This window comes from Chrysochloris asiatica, unplaced genomic scaffold, assembly GCF_000296735.1.
Source record: "Chrysochloris asiatica unplaced genomic scaffold, ChrAsi1.0 scaffold00060, whole genome shotgun sequence".
Classification (NCBI taxonomy): Eukaryota; Metazoa; Chordata; class Mammalia; order Afrosoricida; family Chrysochloridae; genus Chrysochloris; species Chrysochloris asiatica.
This window is the reverse complement of record NW_006408578.1, coordinates 7370051-7392404: the sequence shown is the minus strand read 5'-3', so window position 1 is coordinate 7392404 and position 22354 is coordinate 7370051. Positions and strand designations below refer to the sequence as shown.

The 22354-nt window shown below is 42.9% G+C and overlaps 1 protein-coding gene across 1 annotated transcript in view; it reads right to left on the bottom strand.

Annotated features, from left to right (window-relative positions):
* NEDD9 (neural precursor cell expressed, developmentally down-regulated 9) overlaps positions 1–4017 on the bottom strand; it is a 37990-nt gene extending 33973 nt beyond the window's left edge. Inside the window, exon 1 of the mRNA XM_006864089.1 lies at positions 3577–4017. Coding sequence (XP_006864151.1) covers positions 3577–4017 — 441 coding nt within the window. The remainder of the gene's footprint in view (positions 1–3576) is intronic.
* Between the last annotated feature and the right edge of the window lie 18337 nt (positions 4018–22354).

Here is a 22354-nt window from a genome sequence, read left to right as displayed (position 1 = left end):
AACCCAATTAGAATCTGGCAGGAAATGTCCTGGGAATCTGCATTTAAATCAGGCCATCCCTCCTGCTCTGAATGATTCTTGGATTCACACTTCAGAACAAGATTCCATGGGATCCTCATTTTCTTCTTGAATCCTTAAGGACCACCACATAAACTACCGAGAACATCTAGCTCTGGAGTCACCCTGTTTTACAGAGTTGAAATGAGAAGTGAAAATGAGCAAAGGGCTATGGGGCAAGTCAATAAAACCGTTAGAGTGAGAGCTCCGAAACTTGACTGCCCTCACTGCATTGAGAGTACTCTTCCCTTGGGACCCTGGTTTAAGTCATTGGTGTGGGTCTCACCTACTGAGAAGACCTTTGAGTCAGAAAGCTACATGGAGGAAGATATTGGTACAAGTTTCTGAAGCAGCTGCTATCTCCTAGAAAGTTAAAAATCACCTCATAGGGGTCAAACCATACCTACTATTGAAGAAACAAAAAAAAGGAAGGAAGGAGGAAGGGAGAGGTTGAAAAAAAGGGAGGGAGAGAGAGGGAGGAGAGAAGGAAGAAAGAAGGTCAGGAGGGGCCAGAATCCCTCCAGTGGGGGTGTGAGCCGTTGGTCCAGTGGTGCCAAGCACCTGGGGCACTAAGATGGTTCTCACCATGAAGTCATCATCATCTGGACATTGTCTGGTGTTTGGCAGGGGTAGAGCCAGGACAATGAACCCTCCTCATCCTCACTACATGGACTACCTCAGACCCTGTCTCAGACCCTGAGTGCTCACAGCCCAGAGCTCTAGGCACTGCCTCCTCCCCAGTTCCTGGTGTATTCCCAGGTAAGAAATAACAGAGGTCCTTTTCAGAACTTTGCTTCCTCCTATAGGAATCACTAAGAGCCCTGGTAGCGCAGTGGTTAAGCGCTTGGCTGCTAACAAAAAAGTCAGCTGTTCTAAGCCACCAGCTGTTCCAAGGGAGAGTGATATGGCAGTCTGCTTCTGTAAAGATTGTTATTGTTGGTTGTTAAGTGCTGTTGAGTCGATTCTGCCCATAGGGGCCCTGTATAGGGTTTCCAAGGAGCAGCTGGTGAGCTTGAACCACCGACCTAGCGGATCAAACCGACTTTGCAGTTCAGCACTTGAACCCACAGTGCCACACCAGGCCTCCTTCTGTAAAGATTACAGGCTTGGAAGTGCCATGGGCCCGTTCTACTTTCCTGTAGGGTCGCTATGATTTGGAATTTAGTTTGACCGAAGTGGGTTTACAGGAATCACAGAACACAGAACATTCTGCCGAATTTAGAATGAAAGCCAAAACAAAACAAATAAAACCCAACCAATGAAACAAAAACCCACTGAGTTTGAGCATCATAAATCCCAGACAAGCTGTGTCAAACTCATTCCACTCTAACAAGGTGGAGCCAAGGAGAGAATCTGCGGAGCAGCTACGACAAATCAAATGAGAAGAAAGCTGGAGTCTTAGACTTTCAGACTTGGAACTGAAAAGGTTGAGTCTGAAAAGGCAAACATGTCACCTTCTTGCCAAAGAAAACTGTGATGAAAGCTTAGAGCCCACCACCTTTCAGCCAAGCATTTCCTGTTCAGGCCTCCACAGTCTGTGCATACTAGTTCAGATGGATGAGAGAGAGCTATTTTTAAGGTGCAAACATCCAGGACAAAAATAAAGAAAGAAGTTATTTATAGTTGCACCTTCCAACTGTTGTTTTTCCCTCTGGAGATAGAGACTGGGCTTGATTTTCCCCTTGAATCTAACATCACTCCCGTAAGAAAGACTTTGAAAGGTCAAGGCATTATCTTCTCCAGACAGAGATCATTTTCTTAGGCAATGCAAGTCCGAAAACTACTAAGGCTTCTTCAGGAATTCTTCCTAATATACATACACTCCCATTGTGCAACACTTGTTTATTGGAGAAAACACATGCTTTTTATATTAAGGAGGATTTGAAAATGCATTTGTGGTTTTGCTATTTAAAGGAATCTGACCCCCTAAATCTCACCACCCCCAACCACCAGAGGATTTATTATCATGCAAAAAGCTATCTCCTAATTTGCCTGTGTTTGTAAATTCAGAGTTTGTATTAGAATTGCTTCAGGCACAGCACATCTACATTTAGTGTTCAAAGAGCAAGCTCTATCTAGTATCTAGTTGCATCTTTCCTCTGGTAATTCAGGGATTTTTTTTTATGATATTAAAGTGCTGGACCACTTTATGGAAAGGTTGGAGGTTCTACCCCTCTTAGTGGCTCTGGTAGCGTAGTGGTTACGAATCGGGCTGTGAACCTTAAGGTCAGCGGTTCAAAACTACCAGCCGCTCCGCGGGAGAAAGATGAGGCTTTCTACTCCCGTAAGGATTTACAGCCTCGGAAACCCTGTACAGGGTCGCTATGGGTCGGACCCGACTCGATGGCACTTAACAACAACAACAACAACAACAAGTGGCTCTGTGTAGTAAAAGGTCTGACAATCTGTTTCTGTAAAGATTTGTTGTTGTTGTTAGGTGCCATCAAGTCAGTTCCAATTCATAGCGACCCTGTATAGGATTTCCAAGGAGTGGCTGGTGAATTTGAACCACCAACCTTGATGTTCAAACTGACTTTGCAGTCCAGAGCATTAACCCGCAGCACCATACAGCCACGGAAACCCAGTGAAGAACAGATCTAGTCAGAGACACTTGGGGATCAACTCAATGACAACTGATAACCACAGTCTGGAGCAAAAAGCTCATCTCTTTCCTGCAGAGTGGCTGTTGGGTTTGAACTGATGACCTTGTGTTTAACAGACCTATGCTTAACCCACTATGCCACCAGGGCTCCTTGGCAACTGGTTGTTATTGTTGTTAAGTGCTGTCAAGTCCGTTCTGACTCACAGAGACCTTGTTTAGGGTTTCTGAGGAGTAGCCGGTGGGCAACTCTCAATAACAAGTATTGCAGAACTCATTCTAGGCCTTTGGAATTTAACAGTAAATGACAGAATTGCCCTGAACTTTTAACATAAAAGCATCATCTTGGTTCTGGTATTACTAACCATATCTGCACTGATAATATTTTCTTTACAACACTTAATCTCTACTGACATTATGTTGTTGTTGTTAGCTATTGATGAATCAGCCTGCCAACTTAGGGTGACCCCATAAGATATACAGTAGCATGAACTGCTTTCTCTATTTCTTGTGGGTTCTTTGTCAAGCCAGACCAATGGGATCATGATTCAGCTTTGGCACCACATTTTGCATAAACACAATGATGTATTCAAGGAAGAAAGAGAAAAGACTGGAAACTCTTTGTACACAGAGCCTGGGTCTAAAAGAAGATCCTTTAGGAAGAAGGGAAGACAAGAGCTTAATGATCCAGATGACACAGGAACTTATAATGGTTGTGAATTAACAGTATCTAGTACATGGTGGGAGTTAAGGCAAGTTTTTTATTGACTGAATGAATGGAAAAAATGATACTCATGCTAGGGTACTAGATATATTTACTTCTTGGCAGTTCCAAGTAATTGTTTTGGGAACATGTCCATTGCTCCAAGTACAATGGAACAAAATCAGTAGAACAAAAATTCAGTTAGTCACTTACTCACCTTGTTAGTTAAGTGGGGACTATTGGTTCCCCCAATGCTCCTCTGCACTGATGGTGGCACTTGATACACATCTTGTTCTAGAGTCCCGTGGCCAGTAGGGACTTGGTAAATCCCCTGGTTTTGGTAGGAAGGTGGCACTTGGTAGATGGTGTCCCGAGAAGAAGCCTGTGAGTTTGGCACTTGATAGAGCTTCTGTTGACCAAAGGTCTGGTGTATCAGTCCAGAAGGAGGCTGCTCCTGAGTAGCAGGGATCTCCGGCATAGGACCAATCAGAAGCTTCACGCGGTTGCCTGGAACGATGCCTTGCCTCCCATGTAAAGAGCACAGCCACCATCCTTCAAGTCCTCCCGTGTTCTGCTCTATCACAGTCAGAATGTCTCCCTTGCGAAAGGCCAGCTCCTCAGCACACTCGGGGACATTGTCGTATAAGGCCCTTGCCATAAGATTCTAGAAAGAAAGGAAGAGGGAAATCATGTCAGAAAATGAGTTCAGTCCCTTTCACACCTACAGCCCACTCTCTTATGGAGAGACACACTTCCTGGAAACGAGAAAAGGAGAACTCTGAACAATAGTCTGTAAAGAGAAAAACAGATGGTGCAGACAAAAGACAGATACATACATACTGTGTCTGCCACCAGTGACATCAGACTGCCTTCTTGGAAAAAAGCGCAAAACACCAGAAGAGTTCTTTCTTCTTACAGTAGATGCTGTGCCAAGGAATTATGAACAGAACTGTTCAAAAGTTAGAGAACAGTTCAGTATACAAAAACATTTTTCTCCCTTTCTTAAAGCCAGTTTAAGGGGGAAAAAATGGATTCCAAGATACACTACAGTGGAGGCAAAGAGAGTCTAGGTCCTAGGTAGCTACTAACACAAGTAGTATTTGCATTCAGTGTTGAAATGCCAACATGCGCCCACTTATATATTATATATACCTTGGGGAGTCCTGGTGTGGCGCTGTAGGCTAATGCGTCAGACTGCAAAGTTGTTTGAACTGCAAGGTCGGTGGTTCAAGCTCACCAGCTGCTCCTTGGAAACAGGGTCGCTATGGATCAGAATCGACTTGATGGCACTTACCAACAACATATATACCTTGGAGGGGGCAAGGCTTAAAAATGTTGTTCTCAGTCCTTGGATACAGAGGGAATGTACAAGTAAGCATCTCTTCCATAAAAATCAAGAGAGACAGCAGTCTACATATCCAGATTTGATGGCGGGACGCTACGAAGACTTTATAATATGGAAGTAGATGCCAACTCTTTCTCTTTTGGTCTCTTACTCATAGCTTTCCTAGGGGGTCCATCTTCACCCTGCCACTTTATCACCTACTTCTTGAATCTCCCCATTCACATCTGGAAGTCTGTGCCTTCCCCTTTCATGGGCCCAAAACACTCTCTCTCTTTGTGTGAAAGCCTGTCTGGCACATTCAGTACTGAGCAGGCAGCCAAAGTAGGCATTCAGTGGAGAGTGGGCAGGCAATGCGTGCTGACATTTCTGGAAGCCTTTCAAAGACTCTGACGATTTCATTTCTTGGCGTTAGTAATGTTTCCCAGCATGCTGGCAGCCACGACCGCAGGCTTGCCTCCTCCCCAGGACACAGAGGAGTTGAAGGACATTGTACTTTCACGGTATGCACTCGGAAAACCAAAAGTGAGCTCTTTAGTGCTTTGCTAAAATGCTTGGAATCACTTAGTGCCATTGTGATGAGGATCACAGGGCTGTCAATTGGCTGGGCCATGCATATAATTTTATTTCACGTTATAATGTATTTGTAGAATTTTAGGATGTCATTGCGTTTATGCCCCCCCCCCCCCCGTTTTTCTCTATAGAAATGTAGACTTGATCTTTCAGACTTGTGGTTTTCATTTGTTCGTAATGGACATACATTAATCTTTTCCCCTGTACTGAGTCCTACACCAAAGATCTTGCATATGTGATAATTCTCCTCTATGGAGTGGCTGTGTTATTTAAGAGACCATCCTTCTGGATAGTAGGTGGAAGGGTTCTAGTTCTACTATTACCCAACTTGTTCTGAGTCAATGCAACTACTGATCTAAGGAAAGCTGATAGAGCTACAAAGGTCAGTATCTAGGAAGCTTGGTGATGCTTTTCAAGACAAATGTGAAGCCTTTGTTCTTGACATGGTGAGTCCAGGAAACCTGGGCCATCGACAGCTGAACAGTAAGAGAAGCTAAAGGAAAACAAAGAGGTTTGTGTTTCAGGTGAAAGTTTGGGTTAATATTCTTATTCTAGGAAGCTTTGGGTTCCTTCCAACAATTAAAGTTCACATATATCAGCATAAAATCATGCAGTCTTCTTAGCTTGTGTCATCATCCTAAAATATCTTCTGTTTCCCATCATTTTGGGTGTTCAGTCACTAGTAATTTAAAAGAGATGTCCTACAGTTATAGAAGTCAAGATTCTGGTCCTTTGTATCTAAGTGATCTCAAGGACATTGCTCCATCAGAGTTACAGTGTGACTAAAAAGCAGATGAATGCTGACTGTTCTGGGCTCAGTTCCCTTCTCCTGGGTCTACTCAACAACTGGGAATCACTGATAAAGAAGGCCCTAGAGGAGATGAGAAGTAATAGAGTCAAAGCCAGTTCTACTGGAGCTGAGGGTAGATAGCTGTGCAATTGTGTGGACTACAAAGAAGGGAAAGAGGAGAAACAGAAAAGAGCAGAAAGGCAATTGAGGGCCAGGCCTACTCAGCATAAATCAGCATAAATCAGCGGGAGGCAATGGGAGTTGAGTCACCTTCATGTCCCACCAGGTGGCTCTGAAGTAGAGCATTGGGCCATACTTGATGAGAAGCAGATAGAAAAGCCCATGAAAGAAAGAGTCTTTTGAGATGTTCTTTGTCTCCTGTCCCACTAACCTTCCTATCACCTGGTAAGCAGCATCCTAATGAATGCTTCTGGATGGTACTTCGAGAGCTGCTTTTCAGGGAAAACTTTCATAGCCCCATGCTCAGTGTGAATGGAGGTGCTAGCAGGGGAGTTTTCCTAATTGGTTGCCCATTAATTCTCAGCAGTCTTCCCCACTGCCCACAGAGATAGGTATTCAAAAAGAGAGGTTGGCACAACTGCTAATAGCAGGGACCCCTGGCACCAGTCTGACACCTATTCACACACTGACAAAGATTCTCAGCCTTCGCTGAGTAGGAGTGTGAGTTATTTAACTCACGAGCTCTGGTAGCGTAGTGGTTACGAATCGGGCTGCGAACCTTAAGGTCAGCGGTTCGAAACTACCAGCTGCTCCGCGGGAGAAAGATGAGGCTTTCTACTCCCGTAAAGATTTACACTCTCGGAAACCCTATACAGGGTCACTATGGGTCGGAACCGACTCGATGGCACATAACAACAACAACAACTTACTGTACAGAGCTAAGGAGCTCTTGTAGCATAGTGGTAACGAATCGGGCTGCGAACCGCAAGGTCAGCAGTTCGAAACTACCAGCTGTTCCACAGGAGGAAGATGAGGCTTTCTGCTCCCATAAAGATTTACAGCCTCAGAAACCCTGTACAGGGTCACTATGAGTCGGAACTGATTCCATGGCACATAACAACAACAACAACTGTACAGAGCTAAAGTTCACATCCTCCAAACAGAAGGATACAGCTCAGGAGACCTTAAAACATTTGCCTGACTCAATGTCCCCATTTTACAGATGAGAAAACAGGTGTGGGGTAGCCAAATTTATCACTTGCCCAAGGCCACACTGGTGGCAGAGATGGGTTAGAACTCTGGTCTCTTGATTCTTTGTTCCATTCTCTCTCCAGAACTCTAAGTTACCTAAGCTCTACTGTACAACATCCTTCTAATTGGGTACAAATCCCATGATACAAATGTTCAAACAATGAACCAGGTTTTCTTTCATGTCTATAGAATAAGCAGATTGTCAGGGTTTTGTGACCTAGCTGTGTGACTTGGCTCCTTCTTTGCGCTACATCTTCATGATATGTAAAATGAGGCTGGGGATAATAGTTCTGACCTCCTAAGTTTGCTGTGAGGATGAGTTAATTCAAAAGAAGTACTTTATCATTGCCAGGGACTGAGTAAGCAATCAGGATTATTTTGTTGATAATTGTTTTTGATGTCACTTTGCCTACAGACTCCTTACCCACTTCACCTTCTCTGAGTTCCCAATCAACAGTTGATCCTATTATTCACACTACCATGTATATGTATAAGGACCCCCTGGTGGCACTGTGGGTTGAGCACTGGTCTGCTAACCAAAAGGTTGGCAGTTTGAACCCACCAACTGCTCCGCAGGAGAAAGATAAGGAAGTCTGCTTCCATACAGATTTGTAGCCTTGGAAACCTTATGGGGGAGTTGTACTCTGCTATGAGTTGGAATCAACTTGGTGGTAGTGGGTAGATATACACACACACACACACACACACACACACACACACATACACACAACTTCAGAAAGTTCATGGAGGAATTCTATTATCTCTTAATAATATTTTTCCACAAGTTTTTGTCAGCTTTTGCTATCAAGTCAGCTCTAACTCATGGTGACTCCTTGTGTGTTAGAGGAGAACTGTGTTCCATAGGACTTTCAATGATTTTTCAGAAGGAGATCACCAGGCCTTTCATCCGAGGCACTTCTGAGTAGACCTGAACCTCCAAATTTTCAGTTAGAAGCCTTGACTGTTTGTTCCACGCAGGGACTCTGTGTGTGTGTATGTGGGTATACAGATACATACAGAATACATATTTCTCCTCACCCCCAGCTTTCTTGAAATCTGATTCGGACTCAAAATTATATGTCAGAAGACCTATATCTTAAAGCATTATTTCTTTAAAATAACAATGAGTATTCACAACCATTTGTCAAGTATTTGCCTGCAAATAGCAATAATGAAACTATTGGTTGATTTCAAGGGCCCTTTCAAGACAGAATAGTGATAATGATATTACTGGACAAATCCTGGCTAAATCCCATTAGATTTGAGCACAGTGTAAGATATCAGATAGTAGGGGAAGACATGATGAAGGCATTTGCCTTTTGAAGAGACTCGGTGTTGAGGCAAGAGTTCAGTGATATTAGCTTCAGTGGGAACACACACTATCTTCTTTAAAAGTGCACATGCTACTTATAAGTAGACAACGCAAGAATAAATTCCTCTGGCAAGGAGAAGGTGAGGGACTCTCATCGTTCATAAAAAGTTACAATTCCTTGAGATGATAGTGTATGATCACCACCCATCTGTCAGTCTCTATTAGTCTCTGTCAGTAATACAGTGGTGGCTTTCACATTGCTATGATGCTGGAAGCTAGGCCACTGGTGTCCAGCAAGACCACCTATGGTGGATAGGTTTCACTGGAACTTTCAGACTAGGAAGAAATGACTAGAGATCTAGCTCCAAAAAACTAGCCAGTGAAAACCCCGTGGATCACAACAAAGCATTATCCCAAAGAGTGTTAGAAGATGAGTCTTCTAAGTTGGAAGGCACGCAAAATTCACAGTGGCTACAACAATGGACTCAAGCATATGAACAATTTTGAAGATGAGGCTGACCCGGTGCTACCTTCATTCTATCGTACATGGTGTTGTCGTGAACCCACTCCATAGCAACAAACAATGCTAGCAACAATCTCAGAGGGTAGCTATGTTATTTAACTGCCTTGGAGAGGCAGTTTGTCTATTCAAGATCTACTCTTTCTTTAACTTCTTGGATATTTATCTCTAGGGTAGGGAAGGTCAACACAGAAACAAATGAATGAGAGCTCAGGGAGCCTGAGTAGTTGCACGGCTATCCTCCACAGATTGGCAGTTAGAGATGCAGCGACAGTTTGACAAAGTACCGAAAGACTTGGAGCACAAAACTTGAAAACTAAAAGGAACCCCAAACAACTACAGCCCAACTAAAGAGGTTAGAGAAGTTCATAATTTGGCAGTTTCCTGGTTAGTTGTAGAGTTGGGACAAGAATTTAGGCCTCTTGCTTCTAGTTCTCTAGTATGACAATACTTCATACAAAAGTCGTGGTTCTGGTTAGAACTGGGACATTTGGGATCATAGATCCTATCTGGTAGCAACATCTAGTATTACTTCCCACTCTAAACTTTCTTGAACTTTTCTCTTTTCCAGTTTCCATGATACCATATTCTGGTCCTCCCTCTTCTCACCATTCATCCTCATCTGCTACACAGACTGATTTTGAGGGAGGGAGCAGCCATTCCTTAAGTGATCATAAGTCAAAGGGATTTCTCCTTTGCTGTTTTATCTCCTTGTTCTACCCGGGGGCTTTAAGGAGCTCTAGTAGCATAGTGGTTACGAATCGGCTGCTAATCTCAGTGTCAGCAGTTCAAAACTACCAGCTGTTCCGTGGGAGAAATATGAGGCTTTCTGCTCCCGTAAAGATTTACAGCCTTGGAAACCCTGTGCAGGGTCGCTATGAGTCTGAATCGACTCCACAGCACATAACCACCACCCATCAGTGGGCTTTAAAAACTTTGTTGAAAAATTTCATTACTTTTCGATTTCATTTTTTTTCCACGAATTTTTTAAAGCCCCTTTGAAGTATGCTCACACAGAATTTCCTCCATGCTGGTAACAGCTCAATAGTAAAAATATCCAGATACAGACCTCTAGGCCAGACAGTTCTTTGGCATCAAAGTACCACATTTCCAGGTGCTTGTTGGGCATCTTGGTGTCACTGGAGAGTGTAAGGGATTAACACGATCAGCTGCTAACCAAAAGACTGGAGGTCAGGAGTACTGGTGTGGCACTGTGGGCTAATGCGTCAGACTACAAAGTCTTTTGAACTGCAACGTCAGTGGTTCAAGTTCACCAGCTGCTGCTCCTTGGAAACCCTATACAGGGTCACTGTGCGTCGGAATTGACTCAACAGCACTTAACAACAACAACAACAGCATTGAGCATCTTGGTGTCTCTGGGTGGTGTAAGGAGTTAACATGATCAGCTGCTAACCAAAAGACTGGAGGCCTGAGTCTACCTAGAGGGGTCTCCGATTAAGGGGCTGGTCGTCTATTTCCTAAAAATCATCCCTTGAAAATCCTAGTGTGCACAGTTCTGCTTTGGCACACATGGTGTTGTCATGAGTCGGAGCTGATGGTAACTGGCTTTTGGTGGTAGGCATCTTCACCTGACACTCAACAAGTGCAAAGCCCTCTTCCACCTGCTTAAGCTATCTTGCTCAATAGCCAGCACACAGTTGCCCAAGTTAGGGCATTCTCAAATCCATTCTTCCCTAGCGGTACTCTGATTTCCACCTTGACCACTCTGGTGTGGCATTATGATTTAATGAGCTACACTGCAAAGTCGGTTTGAACTGCAAGGTCAGCGGTTGAAACTCACCAGCTGCTGCTCGCAAACCCTATACAGGGTCGCTATGGGTTGGAACCAACTCAGTGGCACTTAAAAACAACAACACTCTTAGAAGGAGCCCTGGTGGCACAGTGGATTAAGCATTGGGCTGCTAACTGCAAGTGGGCAGCTCAAACCCACCCACTTCTCCTTGGGGGAAAGATGAGGCTATCTGCTCCCACAAAGACTGATAGTCTTGCAAACCCTTTGGAGCAGTGCTTCTCTGTCCTGTAGGGTTGCCATGCATGAGTCAGAATTGACTCAAAGGTGGTTTCACTCTTAGTTCAGGGCCTCAGCATTTCTTTTTCTGGCATACCACGAGTCCTGGGTCATGAACATCTGATTTACAGACAACTCCTACTGGCCATTTAACGTTATTCAAATTCAAAACCATGGAACCAACTCCAATAGGCAAGAAATTCTTCATTGCAATCAACTTCATTTGTTGTATGTGAAGCTTTTAAATCATTGAAGAGTCTTCTAGACTTTTCTCTCACTAAAGTAAGGCTAAGTAAGAAACATATGCACCAGTTCCAACTTACCTATGTATGAGACTTAAAAACACACTTAGGAACTGTTCTTGTTTCATAACCTGGGAACTGTCTGCATTGCAATTGCATGCCAACTGGTTCTGCTTTCAACCTATTCCCATTTCAAAATCCACCAAAGGGTTACTTTCTAAAACTCATCTGATCATTTCCCTTCTCAGTTCTCTGTAATAGTATTTCTTACAGTGTGACTTGTAATACCCTGTATAAGATTGTGAACGCCTTAGGATCAGGTAAACAGTCTTATTCATTCTGCACTTCCAGAACTGGAGCTCACAGTGTGTGAAACATAAGAGACACTCATGATATAGTTGCTAGATTTAAATGAAATCTGGATCCTGATGTCCTCGTTCTCTGTAGAGACGTTGAAACAGCTTTCTATAGAATTGAGCAAGACGTTTGGTTAAAATTCTCAGATGAGCCTAGGGAAGATGAGTGAACTGAACCAGAAAGATCAATGATGTCTCTAAGTCTCACTGGCAGAGAATACAGGAGGCCAGCAAGCAGGAAAGCACCTGCCCTACCCTATTAAAACAGGATAATGACGTGCAAGGGGGAGCCTGAACCCAGTCAGTAACAGTCATTGAGCAAACAGGAAAGCTAAGAGGAACTCACCATCCCAGAGAGATTAAATACAATGGTTTCTTTTAGAGCCTTTCCTTCCTGGGTATGGCAAACTAGCACCACTCAAACACATTGCCATAACATTTGGGTTGCATAGTTTCTGGTTCCTAAGCAATGTCTGAGAGCTGGGAAGAAAATGCTATACACCCAGACAGAATTATGGGTACAGAGAGCTCCAGGTCGCACAACAAACACCTCCCTCTCTCCCTCCAACTCCAGCCCGTCTTTTATTTTCCACTGCTATCAAAATGTCAAGAAAGCTTACTCCTTTGAGCGCCAGGGAAACAATCTGCTTTCCAAACACAGAGTGGTGTGACTTGTATTTTCCATGATCATTCAGAGCCCTTCTTTGAAGAGAAATCAGACACAATGGTGGATGTGTCACTCCACTCAGACTGATAACATCATCAATGGCCTCGCTTCCTCTTATTATTTTTGCCTCATTCTATATTTATCATACTGGAGTGCCTGCCAGGGCCCCAGGGCTGCCACATTTTCAGCTACATGACTTTCCTGCACCCACCCTACCCCGCAACTTTAGCACTGGATTCTGTAGAGTGTGCGTGCGCACATGAACACACACAGCAGACAGACCCTGAGAAACAGACACATTAAAGAAGGAAATGACCATTGTTAAGGAAATCAGTCCTGAAGGACTGAAGTGACTGAGGGATGAGCATCTTCAAGGTCAGTCTCAGGACAGAGGGAGGAAGAGACTAAAAGGCTCCTGCACTTTTGTGACCAAAATCAGCTTCAGTCTAAGGGCTGTTAAAACCACTTTGACTATGTTTAACTCTCTCCTCCTATCATCACCTTTGGAATCAGAGGCAAGTATACCGAGCCCAAAACCCAGCCACAGAAGACCCTATGGTGCACAGTTCTACTCTGACATCCATGGGGGCTCCATGAGTTGGAGTCTACACCACAGCTTGACAAAATAATGGATTTGTAAATTGAATGGATATTTACAAGTGTCCAGATTTCTGTTCTGGTGTGGTGCTGTGGATGTGGCGCTGCAATGTCGGTTTGAACCACAAAGCCGGTGGTTCAAGCTCACTACCCGCTCCTTGGAAACCGTATCCAGGGTTGCTATGGGTCAGAAGCACCTCGATAGCACTTAACAACAACAACAACATTTAACTTAAACCTGGTTCTTTAATCTGGCGATCTGAAACCCTGGATTGAGGGTTTCAATTCAGGATTAAAAATTTGGATCTTCTTGAGAATATTAGAAGCTTTCAGGAGTCATGATGTTGTACTGTAGGATAAGCACTGGGCTGTTAACCACAAGATCTGCGGTTCAAACCCACCAGTCATTCCTCGAAAACCCTATGTTGGAAACAACTCAATGACACACAACCACAAGAAGCTTTCAGAGTTAGGGGATACAACCCATATGAGGGGGCTTTAAGAAGCTCGTGGAAAAATTCCATTCTTTTCATTCTACTTTCCTACAAGCTTTTTGAAACTCTCTGGGAGCATATCTCATGTTTTGTTTATTTTATAAGTAATATCTATTGTCTTCTGTCTAATGTATCGTTCATTAGGTGACTGAAACTAGTCCACAGAAAGGCCAGATTTTAATAACCTCTAATCCCATGAATCTCTCTAGTCATACCTTTGGCCACTAGTGAGCAGTGTCCAGCATTTTCCACCAAAGGTTCCTCTGGCACCTAGAGGCATATTAACCAATGTTTTTTTGTTTTGTTTTGTTTTTAATTTTCTGAAATCTGCTTCTTCTACGGCTGTTGCAAAGTTTTCATTCATATTGTGGGCCCTTCCTGAATCTTCCCATCTTTCGTTTTGCTTCAAGTCCTCGCATTTTCTTGGATTTTTCAACTTTTTGACCTTTAGACTTTGCATTGTTTTTTGAGCATGTCTGATTACAGGATACTTTGCTCCTCTAAGGTCCTTCCCCCCAAAGGCAGCACCCAGACACATAAGAAACTGGCTTAGTATCTCCTATGTGAATGATGGGGTGGTACCCTGGGTGTGGCCACTCACAAGCTCCCAGATTTGGGAGTCTTGATGTCCCTTCCAGACTTACTTTTTCTTCTTTTTAAAACTTTTAGTTGTGAATTGGGTGAAGGTTTACAGAGCAGATCAATTTTCCCTTCAATAAGTCACACACATGTTGTTTCATTTCATTGGTTGCAGTTCCCACAATGTAATATCACTAATGCCTTCCTGTGTTTCCCTTTTCTATTCCTCCTTCTATCCTAACCCTTCTGAACTTGGTTCTTGGATAAGTGCTGCCCTTTTGATTTCAAACGACTGATTATCCTAAGATGTTTATATATTTCTAGTGTTATCGTTCCCCGTACAGAACTGTCTGTTGTTTGACATGGAGGACTTGCTTATTCTTATTTGATGAGGGATTACTTAGAAACCAGCATAACTTTGGGTGCTTTATATACCAGAATGACCCTGCTTCTTGAGATCTGATGCTTATTACAGATTAGGGTATCTAGAGCTCAGAAGGAATCTTCTAATCTACCAGCTTTGGTAACACAATGTGGACAATGTATTTTTTTTTTTTTTTTAGGGGTCGCGTAACTAGTTAGCATGCCAGAGTCTCGTTCCTTATCTGAAGGACAATGTATTTTTATTGTTAGGTGCCATCAAGTGGGTTCTGACTCACAATGACCCTATGTACAACAGAATGAAACACTGCTGGGTCTTGGGCCATCCTCACAATTGTTGCTATGTTTGAGTCCATTGTTGCTGCCACCATGTCAATCCATCTCACTGTTGGGGGGGAGGTTCTCTTGTTCACTGACCCTCCATTTTACCAAGCATGATGTCTTTCTCCAGGGACTGGTCCCTCCTGACAATGTATCTGAAGTCTCTCCATCCTGGTTCCTAAGGAGCATTTTTGGCTGGACTTCTTCCAAGACAGATTTGTTTGTTCTTCTGGCAATCCATGGTACTTTCAATATTTTTCTCAAACACCATAATTCAAATGTATGGATTCTTCTAAGGTCTTCTTTATTCATTGTTGAACTTTCACATGTATATGAGGCGACTGAAAATACCATAGCTTGGGTTAGGCACATCTTAGTCCTCAAAGTGACCTCTTTGCTGTGAAAACACTGTACAAAGAGGTCTTGTACAGCAGATTTGCCTAATGCAATACATCCTCTGATTTATTTTTCTTTTTAAAATTTTTCATTGTGAATTATGTGATAGTTTACATGGGAGAACATTAGCTTTAGTCATCCTATTGTATATCGTTTCATTGCCATGGTTACAATCCCCTCCATGTATCATCAACCAGCCAAAGGGTATATACCCTACAAGCCTGCCCTCCGGTCGTCAGCCCACAGCCCCTCTCCCTCTCTGTGTCTAAAGTCCCCAGCAGTTCCATCTCTCCACGTCATCATCTCTGCCTCCATCTCTGGTGTCACTGCTTCTCTGGGTAGGGTCCCACTCTCTGCTCTTCTCCCTTGATGGTCCCAGGGACTTCCGCTCCTAGACTGCAAAGTTAATCACTCCCCTCCTTTTGCTACAAAACATCTACCTTTACATTTCCAACCCTCACAGTCAGTTCTGATAACAATTATTCACTATTGTATTACAAGGGAGCTATCCCCATCTCCTTTCATCAGCCCCGCCCCAGACAGATTGGATACTACTCAATGGAGATTCTACCTTCCTCCACGCCCTCTGGATCTAGGCTCTGTCTTGAAAGCTTGTAAGCTAGTCGCTTCTTGCCTTTGTAGCCCCACCATTTTGGGTAGTCAATGTCCAAGTTGCCCATCCCTGTCTACTCTGTGTATGGAGGGGGTGGGAATGACCCTTGCTGTAAAGATTTGTTCCCACTTTTGCGCTATTGCATCCATAGGTGTAGGTCAAGTTCATCAAATTGTATCAGATTACTCTTTCTTTCCCCTTAATGTCTTCTTCTAGTTGAGCTCTGATCATCCAGTCATCAAAGCCAGGTGAAGTGGGTATTATCTGCAAGTGTGGGTGTTCTTATGCATATGCCCTCTCTTTTTATCAACGGGACGCTTCACTCTCCACTCTAGTCCGCTGTGGCTATGTCACTGACTCTGGGCCCAAGAGTCCCCAGGTCTTGGCACACTGCTGGCCAACCAAGTCTCCACCAGGGTTCATAGGAGTCTATTGAATATTGTAGGGCTTAGCTCGCAGCTTCATTGCTGTTTTTCCCTCACTTCCTCTTATCTGTGAGGAATGTGGTCATCAATCAGGGGGAATACATCCTTTGATTTCTTGATTGCTTCTTCCTGATGTGGCGCTATAGGATTAGCACTGGATTGCTAACACAATGTCTGCAGTTCAAACACACCAGTCTCTCCCTGAAAACCCTATACAGGGTCGCTGTAGATTGGAAATGACTTGATGGCACCGAACAATAACAGTAACAACAACAACAGCTTCCATGAGTGTTCCTTGTGAATCCAAGCAAAATGATGTCTTTGACAACTTCAATCTTATGTCCATTTATCATGAGGCTATTTATTGGTCATTGTCAGGATTTTTGTTTTCTTTACATTGAGGTGCAATCTGTACTGGATAGTATAGCTGTGAGATAAATAAATATTTCCTTAAAATCTGGATTTCCTGTGGAGTCCCTAGGTAGTACAAGCAAGTGGCTGCTAACCAAAAGGCTAGCCTACCCAGAGGTACCTCAAAGGAAAGGCCTGGTAATCAATTTTCAAAAATCAGCCACTGAAAACCCTGTAGAGCACATTTCTACTCTGACACACACGGGGGCATCACAAGTCAGAGTCAAGTTCATGGCAACTAGTGTTGGTTCCTTCCCTGCACTACAATAAAGGCTAACTGTTTCCTCTTGAAAGGAGTCCTGGTGACATGGTGGGTTAAGCACTGGGCTGCTAACTATTAATGCACTATTATGAGTTCCACAGGAGAAAGGTCAGGCTGTCTGCTCCGGTAAGATTTCCAGTCTCAAAAACCCTATGAAGCAGTTCCACTCTGCCCTACAGTGTCTCTGTTGAGTTGGAATTGGCTCGATGGCAGTGGATTTTATTTTCTCTTGAAGGAATGCTGGTGGTACCGTGGTTAAGTGCTTGGATGCTAACCCAAAAGGTCAGCGGTTCAAACCCACCTGCTACTTTTACGGGAGAAAGATGTAACAATCTACTCCATCCTAGAGGGCTGCTCTGAGTCAGAATTGGCTCTGTAGCAATGTGTTGGTTTCATTTATTCCCCCTTGATGTAAGCTCCATGAAAGACACAAATGCTCTTAAACTGGCATTTGTGTAGCACAAGACCAGCCAAAAGCAAAAAAAAAAAAAAAAAAAATTTGCTTCATATAAGAAAAATTATAAATGGGTTGGTAGTTAGGAGTGTGTGTGTCATGTTCTTCACAGTCAATTCGTATGGTTTCTTGGCCCAGGGTCTGGGTTATATTTGCTGACAGTACTTGGGGAAAATGAACTTTTCCTTACAAGTCTGATGTTCAGAAATAATCCACGTGCCTTTAAGAGTTCAAACAAATCCCTGGTGATGCAGCAGGTTAAGCACTGGGCTGATAATTGCAAGGCTGGCAGTTCAAAGCCACTAGCTGATCTGCAAGGTAAGGCTATTTGCTCCCATAAGATTTACAGCCTTAGAAACCCTATGTAGCAGTCCTGTAGGGTCACTACACATCTGAGTTGACTCGATGGCAGTTGGTTTGGTGGGTTTGAAGAGCTCAATTCATAATTCTGTAGTCCCAAGCAACCCTCAAGGAAGGTGGGAGAAAGCCTAGGTTTCCATGGGTATTAGGGCTGTAAATTGATCAGAGTCAACCACACTACAATGCTGGAGTAAGATGGTATTCTGGAAATCACTCTGACCCATCTCCTTTGATTTCAGCCTGAACCTGTATTGTGTGTTCCTGTCCGAGGCCACGTATTATGTTAGTGACAGCCAGATCTGGCATTGTTTCCACTAAGCCAGGATGCCCTTCTGGGGTATCTTCTTCCGCTTAAAATTTAACACGGCTGTTACTCAGCCTGGGAATTTTTAAGCACTTGTCCCAGGTTGCCTGGTTTGGCTAGAGAGAAGTACAGCATATTGGCAAAGGATCAAAACCATGAGGCAGGCACAAACTCTTTTCAGAGTTCTGTCCCTAGATAAATCTGACAGGCGCCATATAATGATGAAGGCCTGACACCCACTCACTCCAAAGATAGGTTTTATTAACAATAAAACAGCCACCTGGATTCCAGCCAACATTACAGTGTCGGCACTGGATCAGATCTATTTGCCTGTCTAGACAAATCCCCTTAACATATAGGTACTTGGGGGAAGAGAAATGAGAATTAAATTATAAAGGAGTATAGGATTCCAAGCCACTATATTTAAAAAATAAATCACTTCCAACAGTCAAAACACACATAACATCTAATTTAAAAAAAAAGATTTTCCTATTTTTACATTTTTATATATTTTACCTTCCTGCACACAGGTATGCAGTTCAAACTATTAAGTTATCTGAAGGGGCTTCAAAAAGTTCATGGAAAAACAGAATGATAAGATAATGAAAATTTCCCAGAAACTATTTGAAGCCCCCTCATTTCTAAATCCATCAATCCAAATATATACATATCCTGACAGCATTGCCTGTCTCCCACCCAGAATTCAATCGATGTACTTTGGGTCCTTGTAGGATCTCTTATAGATGTTACCTCACCTAGGTTTGGGGCCTGATTTCTATGATCCCACTTAGCTTGTGAGAATCTCCAAGAGTTTTAGGAAATGAATCCATAAGCTTGTCAGCATTGTAACTGTAGAGTCTCCCCAAGGGAGAACCTTAAGCTGCTATAGCATCTCAGCTAGAAGGGGGAGGACAAGATGGCAGCCGCAAATAAGAGCGGAAGAAAACCTCACAATGAAACTGTTCAATGACCAGGTGTGTAGACAAGCTCTTATATGCAGAAATTACACACCAGTTGATGAGACGAAAACAGCTTTCATAAAGGCCCAATTATAAATCCATTATTTCGGTCCACAGAGAAACCAGAAGACCTGGGAGCATTATGGCTCCTTAGAGACAGACTGATGGTTTTATACATAACCTGAGTTCCTACGCTTCTATTTTGTGATCTTCACTTGAAAAAGTTGGGGCTAAGCATATCAAGAGGAAGTTCCTTTTTGGTTGGGACCTGTTACTTTGAGATCAACCTCCATCATGGAAAAATTGTGGCAAACAATAATATTCTCTGTGCTTCTACCAGGAAAAAACCTATCGCACGATGTGAGTGTGCTAATGGTATCTAGTCGGTAGAGACCAAGAGTTTTGCTAATTATTCTGTAATGCCACAGGACAGCCTCCCAAAAAATACCTATGTAGCCCCAAATGCAAATAGCGCCAAGGTTGAGAAACCGTGCATAGTGGAATGTGTACTAGACTGAATTAGAAGAGTCTAGGTTGTTGTTGTTGTTAGGTTCCATCGAGTCAGTACCGACCCTATGCACAGCAGAACGAAACACTTCCCGATCCGGGGCCAACCTCACTGTTGTTGCCATGCTTGAGTCCATCTCGTTGGGAGTCTTCCTCTTTTTCTTTGGTAGCTTGGGTTAAGTGTTGGGCTGTTCATCACAAGGTAGGCAGTTCAAACCCACCAGCCATGCCAGGGTTGAAAGATGAGACTTTCTGCTCCTGTAAAGTCTTGAAAAACCTAAAGAGCAGTTCAACTTTGTCCTATAGAAGCACTGTGAGTCCGAATTGACTTGATGATGGTCTTAACATTTTTACTCTCCGTTCTCCATACTGTAAGATGAATGACAAATTGACTGGCTTTTGTGCCTCTGTTTACCCATTTGAAAAATGAGGGTAATGAACATGTTCTCCTTTACAAGAACATTACGAGGATTGATGAAATGATATATTTGAAACGGTCTGATTCCTTCAGAAGAAAGAGTCTCTATAAAATCAAAGCATAGCTATTACTGTACTATTATGAGCTCATGAAATTGTGTCTTAAGAACTGTACTCCTCCACCTTAAAAAAAAAAAAATTTTCCTCAGGGAAAACAAAACCAACCAGCAGTGATCTCATCATGATTACACCTGTCACACCAAAAAACAGACACAGTTCAGAGGAATGAAATTCTTTCCCTCCAGCAATGAAGTGAGTTGTGTCTGTAATTAAAATCTTAATAGGGGAGGCAGAAGGCCTGATGCAGATGCTGTGGGCTGAGACCCAGGACTACCTGCCAGGTTTCAAATAAGAACAATGGAAAGACAATCTCCCCAGCTGCTGGGGCCTCTCAGATGTCCCAATCCATCCCACATTTCAAAACGGGCTCACCTTCATTTCTAAAGATGCCCATTTCTGCAGACAAAACCAAAGGAAGAGTACCCTTTTTATTGCTCTGTATATAAAAAATTGCCTGCATCCATTAAAGAAAATTCCTTTTATGTAATGTCCTGTCAAAAGGCAGCCATAGAGAAAGGATGATGCCAACGACAGTTGCCTTATGTCTTTGGAGCAGCCAGTACTGACTGTCCAGCATGTTTGAAACTAGTCCAGTTTCAAACAGTCTTCCCATTGTCAGCCCATATGTCCCAGTTTTTGGTTTGTAAGACATGATTATGTACACATGCAGATTATGTATGTAATCTGTATATACATTTCTTTTTTAGTCTTGACAACCCCATGTGTTACTAAACTCTATAGGGTTTTCTTGGCTAGAATCTTTATGGGAGTAGATTGCTAGATCTTTCTCCAGCAGAACTGCTGGGTGGGATCAAATCACCCACCTTTCAGTAAATGCCATTGTTTTTAGGTGTGGACTCAGAGAGCCCATGTACAGCAGGACAAAACACTGCTTGGCCTTGTGCTGTCCTCACGAGTGTGCCTACGTTTGGGCCCATGGTTGCAGGCACTATGTCAATCTATCTTGTTGAGAGTCTTCCTCTCACCCTCGACTTTACCAAGCATGATGTCCTTCTCCAGAGACTGCTTCCTCCTGATGACATGTCCAGTGTACATGAGACAAGGTGCCTCCATCCTGCCTTCTAAGGAGCATTCTGGCTGTACTTTTTCCAACATATTTTGTTAGTTTTTCTGCCAGTCCATAGTATATTTAATATTCTTTGCAACACCACAATTCAAGAGGAAGGTCCTTGTCTCTTCTGAGCTTCCGGGTCTGGGCAATCTCCATGTGGCTTGGCCTCTCTCTTCTCCAATTCAGTTGGGCTCATGTTTGTTTAACCTAACATCTCAAAAGAAGTTGAGTAAGGTACATTCTACATGAATCCTGCTCCAACAATATAACATTCCCAGATGGGATTATAAACACAGGGTATAGAGGTCAGGATTTACAATGCATAGTGGGTTTTTTTTTTTTTTTGGGGGGGTGGTGGTGGTGGTGCATGGTTGAATCTATAACAGACGGGTTTGGGGTACTGTAATTTTGCAAAGTCGGTTTGAACTGCAAGGTTGGCAGTTCTAGCTCACCAGCTACTCCTTGGAAACCCTATACAAGGTCGCTTTGGGTCAGAACCAACTCAATGGCACTTAACAATAACATAAATTTTCGATTGAGCTTTACAGGTAAAATTCTACCAAAAGAAAGAAAAGAGTAAAGGGGACTAAAATGAACTCCAAAAGGGACTAGCAAACATTTGTTTTTATTTGTGGTACTTGTATATTTACATATCCATGGTTGGTCAATTTTTGTTTCTGGTGAGCAGAAACATCAAAATCCAAATAAGGAATAGTCCAAATAGGAACATTTTTGGTAACATCTTATAACTATGCCTTTGACAAATTGGAAATGTCAGGAGAAAATTCCAAATTGTTTCATTTACACCAAAGAGATCTACAAATAAATATGATACCTTCAAATCACTGGTTCTAAATGTTGAATTAGGATAATGAACCACAGACTTAAACATCATGAATGGTTGGACAACTAGGGAGGGAGTGGGATGGTTTGGGCGGGACTAGCTATTAAATTTTGTGTGTGTGTGTGAAAATGTACCAATTCAACATTTCTATATGTACAGTTCTCCATTTTCTCCTGTACATCTACAAAGGTTGAATGGAGAAAAGATTGAAGTTGTCAAGGACTTCATTCTTATTGGATTAACTATCAACACTCATGGAAGCAGCAGTCAAGAGATCAGACGACATACTGCGTTAGGCAAATTTGCTACACAAGACCTTTTTAAAGTGTTGAAGAACAAAGATGTCAGCTTGAGGACTAAGGTGATACTGACCCAAGCCATGGTATTTTCAATAACCTCATATACATGCGAAAGCTGGGCAGTGAATAAGGAACGC